General features: G+C 35.6%; 1 protein-coding gene across 3 annotated transcripts in view; it reads right to left on the reverse strand.

The window, feature by feature from the left end:
- Positions 1 to 17,024, reverse strand: part of LOC148956012 (immunoglobulin superfamily member 22-like) — a 43,011-nt gene that overhangs the window by 15,092 nt on the left and 10,895 nt on the right. For all 3 annotated transcript variants that reach the window (XM_089089169.1, XM_089089136.1, XM_089089207.1), the window contains exons 5-7: positions 13,988 to 14,087; positions 4,852 to 5,016; positions 1,937 to 2,114 (exon numbers count right to left, since the gene is read on the reverse strand). In XM_089089169.1, the coding sequence (XP_088945295.1) occupies positions 4,934 to 5,016; positions 13,988 to 14,087 (183 nt within the window). In that variant the 3' untranslated portion in view covers positions 1,937 to 2,114; positions 4,852 to 4,933. The remainder of the gene's footprint in view (positions 1 to 1,936; positions 2,115 to 4,851; positions 5,017 to 13,987; positions 14,088 to 17,024) is intronic.

The raw sequence follows: 17,024 nt of genomic DNA on the forward strand, positions 1-17,024 counted from the left end.
GGGACACACACGAGGCCCTTTGCATTAGCTTTGACCAAAAAGCATTAATTAATTATGGGTGCTATTTACCCTCCTTCACAGCCCAATAAGGAGTCTTCTTCTAAGGGAAAGGGGAATCTATTATCACTCCAATTCAATGAAAAACGAACTATTACAAGAGGAGATTGACTTTTGTTTCTAATATTAACGACCAACTTAATTTAAAATTCATTATCTCACTTGGTTTACCTCCTTCTATTTCATTCATTCCCTAAATCCCTGTAAATTGTCTTACTCCCTTTAACTAGCTCAACATACTCTCTTAATTTTAGTTTGATTTTTATATTTTGACAATTGTTGTCTATATATTTTACTATTCTTGACTTTGATTCGTTGTATTTTTTACTCTTATCAATTTAGGCCTCTAATATATTTGTAATTGATCAACGAACTATCTTACTGCTAAATTAATTTTGTTATCAAGTCAAGTTAGAAGTTTTTTTTTTTTAATTGATTTTAATTTTGACTTACATACTGTCTTGATTTTTTAGAAAAGTTAGTGTGTGTCATGCAATTTTTATATTAATTCAATTCCTCTAGCAATAAATGGAATTTCATCAATGTTTGATAACACGAGTCATTTTGGGGAAAAATTTTGTCTTGTGTTAGTCCGAAAAAAAAAACGACTAAATCACAGGATAACTGAATAATTTTCGAAAGAATTATGTGTAGGTGCACGAAATAAGAAGCCATTTTGACGAGGATGCGAACTGGATGAAAATCCTGTTAATTTGTGTTTTCGCAATGAATTTGTTCAATGAAAGTATATTTGTGCTTCCATTCTCCTCTAATCAATCTCTTGTTGAACTTTATAAAGAGCCTTAGTTCAACTCTGCCTTTCGAACTGAGTAGAACTTGATGGACAAATCCACCTTTTTGTAGAACAAATGGCTATTTCATGAGATTTGGAGGTGAACATTAGCTCAGCTTATCGCTCCCAGTTTCTTACTATTATCGCTCCCAAGTCTCTCATACCGATTTTTGAGAGGAGATCTTATTAAAGTATATGAAATATGCAACATATACTACGACAACATGCCTCCAGAGGAGATAGTAACATTCAAGAATAATAACCTGAGAGGTCACAAGTTTAAGCTAACCGAGGAACGTTTCAGAAGAGATGTTGGTAGATGGGCATTCAGCAACCACATTGTCTTCGAGTGGAACGCACTACCGTCAGACACTGTCAACTCAGATTCAGTCAATGCAATTAAGAAAAAGATTGACAATCATTATAGTGAAAGAGCATTTGATTATTTAAATTTTTGTAGAGAGGCACAAGCCAGTTTTCGCATAATATTATTATTATTATTATGAGCTCAACTTTCATCCTCGTGAAAATGGGGTCTAAGAAGACTTGATCTCTACTTAAAATTTTAGAATTAAGTTGAGTCAAACAAGGCGAGTTTTGAAATCTAGGAAAGATCTAAGGGTCACAGGCTCCCATACCCCCTACCCTATTTGACACTACTGTTGGTTCCCCCATCCATCAATCAAAAATGAACTTTCTTTTCGTTACTCGTTGTAAAGTAGATTATTTTATTTACACTATAATTGTTATTGCTGGTGATGATGAAGAATGATGATGGTGATGATGGGGAAGTACAACGCTGTTATTATCTAGGATCAATAGAAATTGACACTTATTATCAAAAATTGGTTAGCATTATGAGAATATTTTTCATTGTATTGCTCTTCATTTTACGGCAAATGAATAACTCCCTGGTCGTGAAGTACAAATCGGATTGTTATTAAATAATTGTTATTAGATTATTGTTAAAACTATTAAACATTGTATACTGACAGAAAATTAAGGGAAAAGGAGATGGAAAAACTTCCCACCTTTACAGGAGGAAGTACTCTCCTGTGTAAGGGTAGAACCCTTTAATAAACTTACATTTGAATATACCCCACGCAAAGACCCGTCCGTCTTTTAACAAAGCAGCAGAATGAGCATCTCCTGCTGAGATCATACAAACTTTCCCTGGAAGTAGTACTTTTCTGGCTTCAAATCGGTCTTCTTCTTCTGTCGGTCGTCCTAAGGCTCCCTCGTCATTGTTGCCAAATGTATAAACCTTTCAGAAAGATAAGAAAATGATTAAATTACACATGTAAAACTTTTATAGACGTTAAAAAGCCAGAAGTGGGCTTTATTAAGCCCACTCAGAAAAAAGAAAACTTTTAGAAAACTAATAAGATCAGAAAAGAGAAAACGAAATAGATATTTTTCAGTACAAGACAAAAAAAACACTAAAAATAGAGTAAATTCAACCATAAAAACGGAAAAGAACTATGTAATCACTATCTAAATTTCCATTTAACTATCTTAGGTAAAGAACGATGTGGGCAAAATGTGTTTGTGTTTTGGCAAAATGTGTTTGGCAAAATGTGTGGGCAAAAGGGTAGAACCCTTTAATAAACTTACATTTGAATATACCCCACGCAAAGACCCGTCCGTCTTTTAACAAAGCAGCAGAATGAGCATCTCCTGCTGAGATCATACAAACTTTCCCTGGAAGTAGTACTTTTCTGGCTTCAAATCGGTCTTCTTCTTCTGTCGGTCGTCCTAAGGCTCCCTTGTCATTGTTGCCAAATGTATAAACCTTTCAGAAAGATACGAAAATGATTAAATTACACATGTAAAACTTTTATAGACGTTAAAAAGCCAGAAGTGGGCTTTATTAAGCCCACTCAGAAAAAAGAAAACTTTTAGAAAACTAATAAGATCAGAAAAGAGAAAACGAAATAAATATTTTTCAGTACAAGACAAAAAACACACTAAAAATAGAGTAAATTCAACCATAAAAACGGAAAAGAACTATGTAATCACTATCTAAATGTCCATTTAACTATCTTAGGTAAAGAACGATGTGGGCAAAATGTGTTGTTTTTTTGTTTTTTTCAGGAGGAGAACACTCCCCCACAGCCCTCACGGCAAGGGTTTTAAGTTATACCCTGGGGGCATATAAGGTTTTCAAAGAAAGCGTTGTCGTAGGAACTTCAAAAAAAGCTCATTCGATTGGAAATTCAAAGGGCTAGTGCCCTTTTTAATAGTCGAAAGTGATTGGAGGGCAACTAGCCCCACACCCCCACACCCATCATTTCCCCAAACACATCCAATAAAAATTTTGAGATAGCCATTTTGTTCAGCAAAGTTGATTTCCAAATACAATGACTTTCGACTATTAAAAGGGCCCTAGCCCTTTCAATTTTCAATTGAATGAGCCCTTTTTGATGTTTCAACGACAAAGCTTTGTTAAAAAACCTTACATACCCCATGGGCATAACTTACAACCCTTACCCTGAGGGTTGTGGGGGGGGGATGGGTTGTCATCCTCAAAGAACTAATTTCCAAAACTTTAAACAACGTTGAATAAAATGGCTATCTAAAAATGTTTATGGGATGTGTTTGGGGAAAAGGTGCGTGAGAGGGGGGTTAATAGCCCTAAAATCACTTTCGAATATTTAAAAGGGCACTAGCCCTTTGAATTTCCAATCGAATGAGCCTTTTTTGAAGTTTCTACGACAACGACTTCTATAAAACCTTATATGCCCCCACGGCATAACTTAAAACCCTTGCGCTGAGACTTGTGGGGGAGTGTCCTCCTCAAAAACATATTTTCTATCTGGAAATCAACTACGCTGAACAAAATGGCTATGTCAAAATTTTGATTGGATGTGTTTGGGGGAATTTTGGGCGTTTTTGGGGGGGGGGCAAGCTGCCCTCCAATCACTTTTGACTATTACAAAGGGCACTAGCCCTTTGAATTTCCAATCCAAAGAGCCTTTTTTTGAAGTTCTACGACAACGCCTTCTATAGAAACCTTATATGCCCCCAGCGCACAACTTAAAAGCCTTGCCCCGAGGATTTTGGGGGAGTGTCCTCCTCAAAAACATATTTTTTTATCTGGAAATCAACTAAGCTGAACAACTTGGCTATCTCAAAATTTTGATTGGATGTGTTTGGGGAAATGATGGGCGTGGGAGGGGGGCTAGTTACCCTCCAATCACTTTCGACTATTAAAAAGACACTAGCCACTCCAATTTCCAATCGAATGAGCCCTTTTCGAAGTTTCCACGACAACCCCTACAATACGAAGTGCCCGGGTATGGAGGAAAAATAAATAAAACATTGTGCCCATATCGTTCTTTGCTTAGGCAGCGCTATCACGCTTCCTATGATTAGTCTATGGTAAAAATCACTTTCCAGACAAAGTGTCTTCAGCCTTTTAAAGAAAGTACTAAAGCCAGGGAAATTAAACTTTCTGGGATGATCTCAAATATCAATCCCGGAATGTCTTAAACTTTCATTTGCTTACATCAACTAATATTATGTTACTATTTATTACTAAAATTAATTATCAATTCATTTAAAAAATCAAACTAGAAATTAAAAAGATCCAGCAGGGTCTATTAGGTGCCACTCGCCCCTTTTAGCCCTCAAACACGCATGCCCGGCAATACATCTAGTGACACTCAGCAATGAAACCAAACTGTCCTGTATATATGTAAATAGTGATGATCGACTCATGAACTGTGACATGATTATCAAGTCAACGTTACCTAGCGACATCTACAGGTTCTTCAACCTTAGTCACTAGAAGATGCGATTTAAGGTAATTTAAGGTAAAACAAAAAAAAATTTATTAAACTAAAAATCAAGAAATTATGTTACTAAAAATTATTATTAATATTAAAAATCAACTAGCATAAACTTTATTAAATCTCTGAAATATTGAAGAAATTTTGTTTAGAAAGTAACTTTTTAAAACAGTATAATGCACTGTCCATGATAGCATTAGAATAGCCTACCCCTCCATCTGTTGTGAGTATTACACTATGCAGTCCTCCAGCGGCGACGTCAATAACTTGACCAATTCCAGGTATTATAACATTACCACATGCCAAGACTACTCCTGTACCTAGTACCTCTGTTGTGTCTTGATGCTGGTAATTCCACTAAACCAACTGATTCCACTGAAACAAATAGTGTGGGCTAGAAAACTGATAAAAAAGGAATCGTAGGTTATTCAACTTGGATATACTAATATTACAAACAGTGCTACCATTGACACTGCAGCATTACCTATGTTGCCGATGCAAATAGGGCAGCATAGTTATGCTACTGACGCAAATAGCATTAGATAGGAAACTGATAAAAAGGACATCAGGAGGACATAAAAAGGAAGAAAAAAAATATGAAACAACCTAAAATCCAAAAAAAAGAAACAGCTACTTCCTTTAGGTGAATGTAACGAAGGCGCACCCTTAGGCCAAACATAAGAAATGACCTAGAAATAACGCAACATCATTAATATTGCATAAGGCAGGCCAAGTCATGATTAAAAACGCCAATATCCAACAAAACAAAATGATGTAACATATTGTACAGGATACAGCCCAAACTAATACTTGGGCCTAAAATTGTTATCTTTGAGGAATAACAGCTTAATCCAAAAGCATTTAGCAACACCAACTACTTTGGCTACTTCATGCATACTCCTGCCATTTACCCGTGCCCCAGCCATTTGAACATTTGCCTCTCAAATACTTGGACTATTAATTTATCTCTCAGACCTAAAGATCATAGAAGCCATATTTAAAAATGAAATCCCCTCATGTTTCTTGGCCCAGTCGATCATGCAGATGAATTTCCCAGAAATTCTGTCCCCTCTTGCCCCAGTCGATTATGCAAATCAATTTCTCAGAAATCCTGACCCGCTAGTGGATCAATAATCCATGAACAAACTATGTGTAATCGGTATGTAATTACCCCTCTCTACTTCTATGATTTTTGGAATTTGTTTTGTTCAATACTTTTATAAGGTTAAACTATAATTTATATAAACAAATTATCGGTATTCCTATGGGTGGTAATACCAGTCCGTTTATAGTGGACATAGTTTTAAGTCGACTAGAATAAGAATATATGATAAACAAAAATAGCACAAGTAATGTAAAATATTCCCTTTCAAATAATAAAAGATACCTAGATGATCTTTTGGTGATAAATTGCGCGGAGTTTCAGATTATTTTGAAAAATATTCATCCACTAGAGTTAATTCTGGGCGTAGCTATGAGACAGGTCACAATGATCATTTTATAGATTTAAATATTTATGTTTCGGATAATAATAAACTAGTTTTTAAAATATGTAATAAAACTGACGATTTTAATCTTGAAGTAATTGATTTCCTATTTCCTATTTTAAACTTAGATTTCCAACACTTAGCCAAAAATTGAAAAGTGAAAACATTTACAAGAATTTTTTTCAGGAAAGTGCAAATTATATTCAGGCTTTTAGAAAGCATGGGGTTTAGAACCCTAATCATATTAATTTTTGCTCGTTTTGAGTTTGACTCTGTTATTCATTTTAATTTCTGTTTGTTTTGGGTTTCATTTATTTATTGAAACTGATTTGGGGTAGTTGTATGCTTGGTAGTTTATTTGATTTGATTTTTGTTTATTTTTGGTCTAAAGGAGTTCTTTACCTTCTTTTGAAAACTCATTTTGTGGAAAAAGGTTTTTTAATTATTTTCTGTTTGTTTTATATTGACATAGACTTTTTCGAGGAGAAAGACTGAGCCTCTTCTAAAGTTAAACAACCGTCTCTTCCATAAGAGCCTTAAATACCCCCTGGGCATAAAATGCAACCCATGTCCCTAATCTCTGGCGTTTTTTTTAACCACAAAAGCCTTTTTAAATGATATTTAGACTATTTTGAATAGAATGACAATCTCAAAATTTCTATAAGATGCATTTCGGGACAATACGACGTGTGGGGGGGGGGGGGGGTAACTGCCCTCCGATCACTTTGACTCTTAAAAAGAGCACCAGAGCGTCTGATTAACAATACAATGAGCCCCTTTCGAAGATTATATGACCACGCTTTCTATAAGAACCTTATATGTCCCCAGGGCATAACTTACAATCTTAGCCCTGAGGGCTGTGGGTGTGGGGGGGGGGTGTCATACTCAAAAACATAATTTTTGGACCCTTCAACTATGTTCAACATGGTTATATCAAAATGTTGATCGGAAGTGTTTGGAGAAATTATGGCGTGGAGGGGGGGCATTCGCCCTCTGATCGCTTTTGAATATTAATAAGGGCACTAGTTCTTTCAATTCCCAACTGAATGAGCCCTTTTTGAGGTTTCTACGACAATGATTTCTATCAAAACCTTATATGCCCCAGGGCATAAGTAACAACCTTTGCCCTGGGGGCTCTGGGGTGGTGGTCATCCTCAAAGACATAATTTCCGGACCTTCCAACCACGTTGAACAAAATTGCTATCTCAAAATTTTGATTGAATGTGCTCGGGAAAAAGGTGGGCGTGAGACCAGGGTTAGTTGCCCTCCAATCACTTTCGACAATTAAAAAAGGCACTATCCCTTTCAATATCCAATCGAATAGGCCCTTTTTGAAGTTTCTACGACAACACTTTCTATAAAACCTTATATTCTCCCAGGGAATAACTTACGACCCTTGCCCTGAGGGTTTTGGGGGGGAGGGGGGTTATCCTTAAAGAGCTAATTTTCAGAGCTTTAACTACATTGAACAAAATGGTTATCTCAAAATTTTGATTGGATGTGTTTGAGGAAATGGTGGGCATCAGAGGGGGGTTAGTTTGCCTTCAATGACTTTCGAACATTAAAAAGAGCACCAGTCCTCTCAATTTCCAATTGAATAAGCCCTTTTTGAAGTTTCTACAACACCACTTCCTGTAAAAACCTTATATCTCCCAGGGCATAACTTACAACCCTTACCCTGAGGGCTGTGGGGGGGGGGGTGTCATCCTTAAAGAACTAATTTCTAAAACCCTTAACTATGTTGAAAAAAATTTCTATCTCAAAATTTTAATTGGATGTGTTTGGGGAAATGGTGGGCATGAGAAGGGGTTTAATTTCTCTCCAATCACTTTTCAATAATAAAAAGGGCACTAGCCCTTTCCATATCCAATAGAATGAGCCCTTTTTGAACTTTCTACAACAACCCTTTATATAAAAACCGTATATGCCCCCAGGGCATAACTTACAACCCTTACCCTGAGGTCTCTAAAGGGGGGGGGGGTTGTCATCCTCAAAGATCTTTTTTCAGAACTTTCAACTACGTTGAACAAAATTACTATCCCAAAAATTTGATTGGACGTGTTTTGGGTAATGGTGGGCGTGAGAGGGGGGGGGGGGTTAGTTTCCCTCCAGTCACTTTCGACTATTAAAAAGGGCACTAGCCCTTTCAATTTCCAACTGAATGAGCCCTTTTGGAAGTTTCAACGACAACGCTTTCTTAAAAAACCGTACATGCCCCATGGGTATAACTTACAACCCTTGCCCTTAGGACTTTGGGGGGTTGTCATCCTCAATGACCTAATTTCGAAAACTTTCATCTACGTTGAACAAAATGGCTATCTCTACATTTTGAGTAAATGTGTTTTGGGAAATGGTGGGCGTGACTGGTGGGTTAGTTGCCCTTCATTCACTTTAGACTATTAAAAAGGGCACTAGCCCTTTGAATTTCCAATTGAAAGATCCCTTTTTGAAGTTTCTACGACAACGCTTCCATGGGGACATAAAAACCTAATATGCCGCCATGGCATAAATTACAACATTTTCCCTGACGGCTGAGGGCGGAGTGTCCTCCTCGAAGACATAATTTCCAAATCTTGTAACTAAGTTGAAAAAAATGACTATCTCAAAATTTTGATGGGATGTGATTGGTGAAATGGTGGGCGTGGAAGGGTTTTGGGCGTAAAAGGGAAAATACTACAAATAAGTTTATAATATTTGCCTTCCAATCACTTTCGACTATTAAAAAGGGCACAAGCCCTTTCAATTTCCAATCAAATGAGGCCTTTTCAAAGTTTCTAGGACAAGTCTTTCGATACGAAGTGCCCTTGTCTAAAGCCAGCCAACCAACCAACCAACCAACCAACCAACCAACCAAAAAAAAAAAAAAAAAAAAAAAAAAAAAGCAAAAAAAAAAAAAAAAAAAAAGCCTCTCTCATACAGCCACGGTGCCCAACTTTCACTGCAATAAAGTAAGGCGACCCAGGATCTGTAATAAAATTATGCATGTCAGTTACATGATTCTGAAGTAGTGATCTCTTCTGCACATAAGTATAATGCACTCATTTCATTGAGTCTGTTCTTAAATATATTCTGAATCTCTTCTGAGTCATGTGTGAATCAGGTCTCTGTTTCTGGACTTTGTAACAAGAAAACCATTTTGTAAGATAAGATAAGATATAAATTTATTAAAAAAGAAAACAAACTATTCGCCTTTCGCCTGCCAAGAAAGGCAATAAGCTTGAAAGGGCAAGCGAGGTTATCACTCTCAGCTAATTAAAACAACATTCATACGTTGCTACTCAACACACAAGAAACTTATCTGATGAAGGAATAAAAGAAAAAATAGAGAAGAGGAAAAGACAAGAAGTAGATAGAAAAAAACAAAAAAACAAAAACAAAAAAGCAAAGTAAATCGGGGAAACCTTAAATAGAATGACAACCTGGAGTGGGCTTGACACCAAATTCACTCACGAGATAAAAGAAACTTCTTTGCCCGTGACTTGAAAGCCGGAGAGTAGGCGCATTTTTCACACACTCGGGCAATATATTCCAAACATGGGGACCATAATGGCGAATCACAAAAGATGACCGAGTGGTGCTCCTAAACTCATGAGTTAAGTTATCAGCTTTTCTTGTATTATTATCATGACGGTCTCTATTTAAAGTAAAAAGATTTTCAAAAGCAGGGGTGAGCAGCTGATTCAAATATTTATACGAGAAAATCGCGACTTGGTAATCTCGAATTTGGGATACATCCATTAACTTATTATTTTTAAAATACTGATGAGCAGGAACCTCATCAGAATCATCAAATTCAGATAATAATTTTACAGCTCTATTCTGAAGTTTTTGTACTCTTTTGAAACATGTTACAAAATTACTTGCCCGTAAAGAGCATCCGTAGCTAATATATGGGTAAAATATAGAAAAATAAATCATTTTCAGGATCTTTTTTGGGACTAGATTTTTAATTCTTTGCATCACCCCAAGGCCTCTGTTTAATTTTTCAGCTATTGCACTGGAATGGTTTTTCCACAACAGGTTTTCATCAATTAAAAACCCCAAATACTTCGTTGTTGCTACTCTCTTTATCACATTTTCTTGAATCGTGATACGGTCATTTCCAGCACTAGACGAAAGTCTAGAAAATATCATGAAAAAAGTTTTAGAAAAGTTTAGGGTTAACATATTTTGCTGAGAAAAAGTTAGAAATTCAGAAACTGCATTATGAATTTTATTATATAAAACATCAAGTGAAGGCGCTGCCAGACAGAGCAAAGTGTCATCTGCAAACAGGATGACATCAGCCTCTGACAGGTAGTGTTTCACTCGATCAATTTCGCACTCCTAGTAGCTATAGCCAGACCACATAAGATTTTACAAGTTTCATAAGCTTTTTCTTCTTTGCCTCCAGTTAAACACGCTACATTTGAAATTTGATTTCATTCAAAATGGCTATTTGAATGTTGTTCCTTGAATTGTCTTAAAATTTAGCTTCTTGAATTTCGAGAAAATTTAAGTGTGAATTTCATACTAGTTATTTTGTTATGATTTCAGGAAAGATGAGAAAGATAAGAAAAATATATTATAGAAAAGGACAATTCAAAGAATCGATAAACACACCACACACCAAAGATTATATTAAAATGAGAATATGAAAAAAGGACAAGATTTCTTTATAGGACAGTTAAAAAGAAACTGTACCAACAATCAAAGACCAGATATTTTAACTTCACAGTCGAATGGTCTTATCAATGGGGAGGAGGGAATTAGTTTGAATCAACTTATAAAAAAAAGTGAGAAAAACATGAAAAAACAAAAGAAATAAGAGTTATACAAAAACAACCTGAGCATTAAAAGAAAAGCTCAAACCTATCAATTAGTGTCATATCAAGAAAATTTAGTATGGGGGGGGGGGGCAAATTTATGTTTTTTTTAATTTTATTATGAAAATACCAAGCCAGTGTCATGAGCGGCAACTTTTCATGTGAGCCAGCCAGCATTAAAGCAATTGCACCACAAATAATTTACATTAACTGCCATGCTCATAGACTCAACCTTGTGTTGGTCTAGACAGTTCGTGGTAACGAACTGTAAAGTAAGGAGCGACCCGGCTCAATGGTAACCGAAACTCTAGAACATGGGTTTTTGATACCAATAGATACATAAAAAGAATCAGATTTCAATTCTGATTTCAAATATATACCTTTCATCAAGTTTAGTGCTACCCATTAAAAGTTACGCGCCTGAGAAAATTTGGCTGATTTTCAAAAAAATGGGGAAATACCCCCTAAAAGTTATAGAACCTTAATGAAAATCAAACCATCATATTCATCTTATAAGATAAACCTCATTCTGAGGTTTAAAGCCCCAAAATAAAAAATTGGGTATTTTGAAATTTTTTGTCAGAATAAAGATTACGGATGCGTGTTTTTTTTTTTTTTTTTTTTTTTTTTTTTTTTCCATGGGTGTTCGTTTCGACCCAGTGGTGCGAGAATATCTTGGGTGGGGTCATTGGAAAGGTAAATAAAAGTTCTAGTGCCCTTTTTAAGTGACAAAAAAAATGGAGGGTAACTAGGCCCAATCCCACGCTTATTTTTTTCCCCCAAGTCACCCGATCAAAATTTTGAGATAGCCATTTTGTTCAGCATGGTCGAAAATATGATAAATATGTCTTTTAGGATGACTTAATCCCCCAAAGTCCCCAGGAGGAGGGCTAAAGTTATGAACGTTACCCAATGTTAACATATAGTATTGGTTATTGGGAAGTATACAGAAGTTTTCAGGAGGTTTTTTTCTGGTAGTGGGAGGGAAGGTTGGGTCGGGGGTTATGTTGGGGGATCTATCCATGAAGGAGGTTTTCATGGGGGAAGGAAAATTGCCATGAAGGGGGCGCCGGACTTGCCAGCATTATTTATTGGTTATTGGGAAGTATACAGACATTTTCAGGAAGGATTTTTTTCTGGAGAGAAGGGCCTAGAGGAGGGGGTTACTCTGGATAATCTTTCCGTGGAGGATGTTTCTTTGGGGTAAGGGACATTTCTATGAAGGGGGCGCCGGATTTCCAAGCATTATTTAAAAAACGATCAGAAATTAAATTTTTAAAAAAAAATGTGTTTTCAACTGAAAGTAAGGAGCAACATTAGAACTTAAAACGAACAGGAATTGTAACGTATATGAGGGGGTTCTCCCCCAAGTCAATACCTTGCTCTTTACGCTACAGTTTATTTTAGTGCTTTCAAAAGAGCTATCTATTCTAATTAAACGTCCTTTGTGATTCAGGGGTTTGTGAATCAAAATTTTTTCAAACTTTTAACGTAAAGAGCGTGGTATTGACTAAGGGGACAACCCCCTCGTATACGTAATAACATACACGTAATAAAACAACAACAAAAAAACAAGCGATACGGTTCAATAGTAATCGAAACTTTTAAAAACGGAATTTTGATGTCAATAAATGTATCAAAAGAATGTGTTAATAATGCTGATTCTAAATATATAAATTTTATTAAGTTTAGTATTACTCATCAAAGGCTACGAGCCTGAGAAAATTTACTCGATTTTTCAAAGAGGGGGGAAACATCCCCTACAAGTGAAAGAATTTTAATTTAAATCACACCGTCAGATTCAGCGCATCAAAAAACCCTATTACATAGGTTTCAAGCTCGTATCTGCAACTTTGTATTTTTTGCCAGAAGAAAAATATACGAATATAGAAGTTAGTTACGTAAGTTAATTTGTAAAGACATCCATTTAGCAAAAGGAAAGTAAAATTTTTATGCAAATAAAAGCTGCATTAACTAAAAAACGATCAGAAATTAAATAAAAAAAACAAGTTTTTTAAACTGAAAGTAAGGAGCGACATTAAAACTTAAAACGAACAGAAATTATTCCGTATATGAAAGGGGCTGTCCTCTCCTCAACGCCTAGCTCGTTTAGCAAAATTTTTTCTCTTTATCACAACATTAATTTTTTAAAAAAAAAAAAAAAATAGCTAAAATATAGATGCGTTGAGGAGGGGACAGCCCCTTACAAATAAGTAATAAATTATTTTAGTTTTAAGTTTTAATGTCGCTCCTTACTTTCAGTTTAAAAAACTTGTTTTTTTATTTAATGACTGTAAAGACAGCCGAAAAGACAAACTTTCATTTATTTGTATGATATGCAATCTTTTTGCATTTGTGACAAAGTGTTTCTGCTAATTTGTCCGTCAACATCAATGGCACCAGTGTTTTCATGTTTCTTTACCAGAATAATGCTTGCAAGAGAAATACTACGTTGAATAGTGCAAGAAGTGTCCGCTGAAATAACAGTTGTCAAAGGTCAAAATAGACAATGGTGCAATAAGGGCCAAAAACCAAGCACTAAGGGCAATCACATGCATAGGAATTTCTTTTCTGGAGGGGGAGGGGGCAAATTAGAAAAAAACAAAGGAAGAGGCACTATTATTCAAATTATACTTAGTTCAATTAAAAAAAATGGTTTGAAGGGAAAATGTTAAGCACGCTGCAATACATGTTTTAATGTTCTTGTCCTCCTTAGAGATCAGATGCACGGAAGTGCCTTAAAACACCCTGATTCGGTGTCAATAGTATTCTGAGGGCTTGCTATTTATACTTTTGTTTCTTTGGACCATCATCAGTGACTCATATTTTTAAGAAAAGTTCCAGAAGACAAACCTACATGGCATTTCAATTCAGAGCATTTACAATAAAACACAATGCTAATAAAAAAAAGAAAACGGAGAAGTTTGTAATTAAATAGGTAGATAGAAAATGTTTAATTGGAAAAAAAAACATAATTAAAATATAGAACTAAGCAAGAACAAAACCTGTACAGACAGTACAATATGAAATGTCGACAAATGGGATAAAACTTACCAGGAGGCCGAATGACTTTAATTGGCTCTTCTGACTCTAAAGGTTCACTCAGGCCTACCTCATTCCGTGCAAATACTCGAATATCGTAAGAATGACTCTCCTAGAAAAGAAAAAGTTAGATGTTAACTTAAATTTATTTGAAAATAAGAAAAGTCAGGGCCAACAAACCAGGTCTTAAACCTTAAAATCTAAAGGATATCCAATCCAAATAGGAAGGCATGTAATAAAAATTTATACTTTTAATATTTTAAGCAAATTCTCAACTTTAAACACAGCAGAAAAAATTACTGCAGTAGCATGTTAAGAGCATATTAATATCTACAATCCTATAGAGACATCTCATTAAGTTTCCCAAATCTTCAAGGGAAGAGGGGGAGAAAGAGTCTAAAATAAATAATACAGCAGGGCTCAAGTGGTTAAAATTACCAGGGTTGAACGAAAAAGGTTCCAAACAGGGCTTAACCTTAAGAACCTGCGCAATTTCTTGTGAAAAGCTGAAGAATAATTAACAATGTGTGCGTTAATCAGAAGTAGATGACATTTCAAATCAACCATTGTTCAATGATGACATTTCAAATCAACAATCAACTATATCAAACTATTTCATTAATAAAAAAAAGCTATAGGAGGATTTATTCAAGTCGCGGCCATTTAAAAAGATCCATGAAATCGATCTCGAAGTATTTGTCAAATTCAAAGAAATTATCGATACAGTCTAGTTTAAGGTGATAAAGTACGATTTAGTATTAATTTTGGCTATTTATTTTTGCCGTTCATTATCGCAACACTGACAAAAATTCGGAACTGTCGTAAAAACTTTACAATTTTGAAAAAAAGAATCTCAGAAAAAAGTTGTGGTTTAGACCTAAGACCTTAGACCCCTTAGACTTAATAAAACTAATATTACTCCAAAGAGGGAAATGTTGTCATTTTGATATCGTCGGTATTGTAATTTTTCGTCAGCTGCACAAACAAAATTCTGACCTATTTTTTCCTCCTCGCACTTCACACAGTTCTTTATCTGTGTGGCATGCTACAAAACAAATTAACCAGGACAAGAAAGAATTTTATATTGCATGATATCATCAAACGATGCTATGTCGATTTAATAGACGTAAATTCAACCGAGTTACAATTGTCATGTCATCGCAATACCTATCCACCTGAAACCAACAGAGTTATGTGCATTCTTCATCCACTCCCCTATTACTCAAAATTAAGTGGAACGTTTTGCTGTTGACTGGGCTATAATTTTCTCGGAGGGGCCCCCCACAAAATCAGTCTTCTGCGCCATTCAAAGTCACAATTATGACGAGGCAAACTTTTGGAATTACCTTTACGAAGCCCCTGCTGGGCCAAACGTGCGGGATTCCTCTTCTGGGACTAAAGATGGAAAAAAGAAGTCTTTGCTGGAGCAGAGATCCAAAACGAAATAACAAAACTGGAACAATCCCAGGCTTTTATGCCTAACCAAATATCGTCAATGTGTCTCGGTAAAACGGAGTTTTTTTTTCTGTTTCTGAGATTTCAGTTCATTGTTTGAGCTCATACTACGTTATTCTTCATTGTTTCGTCCTCAAGTTTAGAGATATGAGCAACCGTTCGATTCAGCTGAAAGAAGAGCTTAGGCGAATGTCTTATTTTTGTATGGTATACCAGACAAATACATCAAAGTGATTAGTACTATGTACAAGAATAACACTGCTGGAGTTAAGGTAGGAAATGAAGTTAGTAGCTGGTAACGTATTAAATCAGGAGTTGATCAGAGTTGTGTTCTATCTCCATTTATATGGATCATTTTGATTTTCTCTCTTTTAAGGAGCAGAGGAAAGGTAACGGGAGAACACGGAATCAAATTAGGAAGAAAAACTTCCCTGGACTGACATTATGCTGATGACTTCAGTAGCCTAGAGAAAGGGTGTAAGTAAAATGAATGAATTTTTAGAGGTTTTGCGAGTTCAGTGTGCTAGAATAAGCATGACAATTAATTTTAAGAAGACTAAGTCACTAAGGCTAGGAATAAGTGAAGGTGAAAAGGTGACTTTGGGTAACGAAAAGATCGATCAAGTGGACAGCTTCACTTACCATGGTAGCATAATTAGTAAAGACGGTGGGTGCAATGAAGATGTTAAAACTGGAATAACCAAGGCCCCAGGCGTTTTTTCAGAGTTGAAAAAAGTTTGGAAGAATAACAAGATAAGTCTACGATACAAGATTCTAATATTGGAAGCTACAGTGATGACAGCAGTCAAATATGGTTCTGAAGCGTGGGAGCTCTGGAAAACGGAGAAAGATTTGCTATATGTTTTCCAGAGAAATTGCCTACGGACAGTTTTAGGTACCCGGCTGACTGACCTTATTTCAAACAGTATTTATATATATATATATATATATATATATATATATATATATATATATATATATATATATATATTTACACAGATAAAGATATTTTATTAATGAAATATACATAATACTACAAAATACACCTGCGAACATGCCTGGTGGCATAATTGAGCGCATTAAAATTTACAGCAAATTATTAAACACCGTTAAAAAATTAAATGAAAAAAACAAAACAACAAGCCTCTTGGACAACTACCCAAATACAAACAAGGTAAGTAAAACCAGTCAACCTTCAGAGATTAACTTCCTCACCCTTCTGCGAAACTGGTGGTAATCAGCACACTCTCTAATACCAAGGGGAATAGAATTCCACACCTTTGCACCAATATGCCTCAAATTAAATCCTGCTCTGGTTGTTCGCCTAAACTCCTGCGAGAAATTAAACCTGAGTGATGTCGGATATGAATGACACTGCGAGTTTAGAGGGAAAATTCCATGGAAATCAGTTGCTAACTGGCGGAAAACGTAATTGTGACATATCTGGGATATTGCAATGACAGGAACTTGATGTAAAGAAAAAATTCCAGCTGATCCAAGGAGATGAGTAACAGAAGACCTAATATCAATCTGAAAAAGCATCCTTGTCGCTTTGTTTTGTAAAATTTGAAGGGGTTAATAAACTAAAGGAAAA

The sequence above is a fragment of the Artemia sp. Qi Xiang Cuo genome, chromosome 1, assembly GCF_049724085.1.
Source record: "Artemia sp. Qi Xiang Cuo chromosome 1, ASM4972408v1, whole genome shotgun sequence".
NCBI classification, from domain to species: Eukaryota; Metazoa; Arthropoda; class Branchiopoda; order Anostraca; family Artemiidae; genus Artemia; species Artemia sp. Qi Xiang Cuo.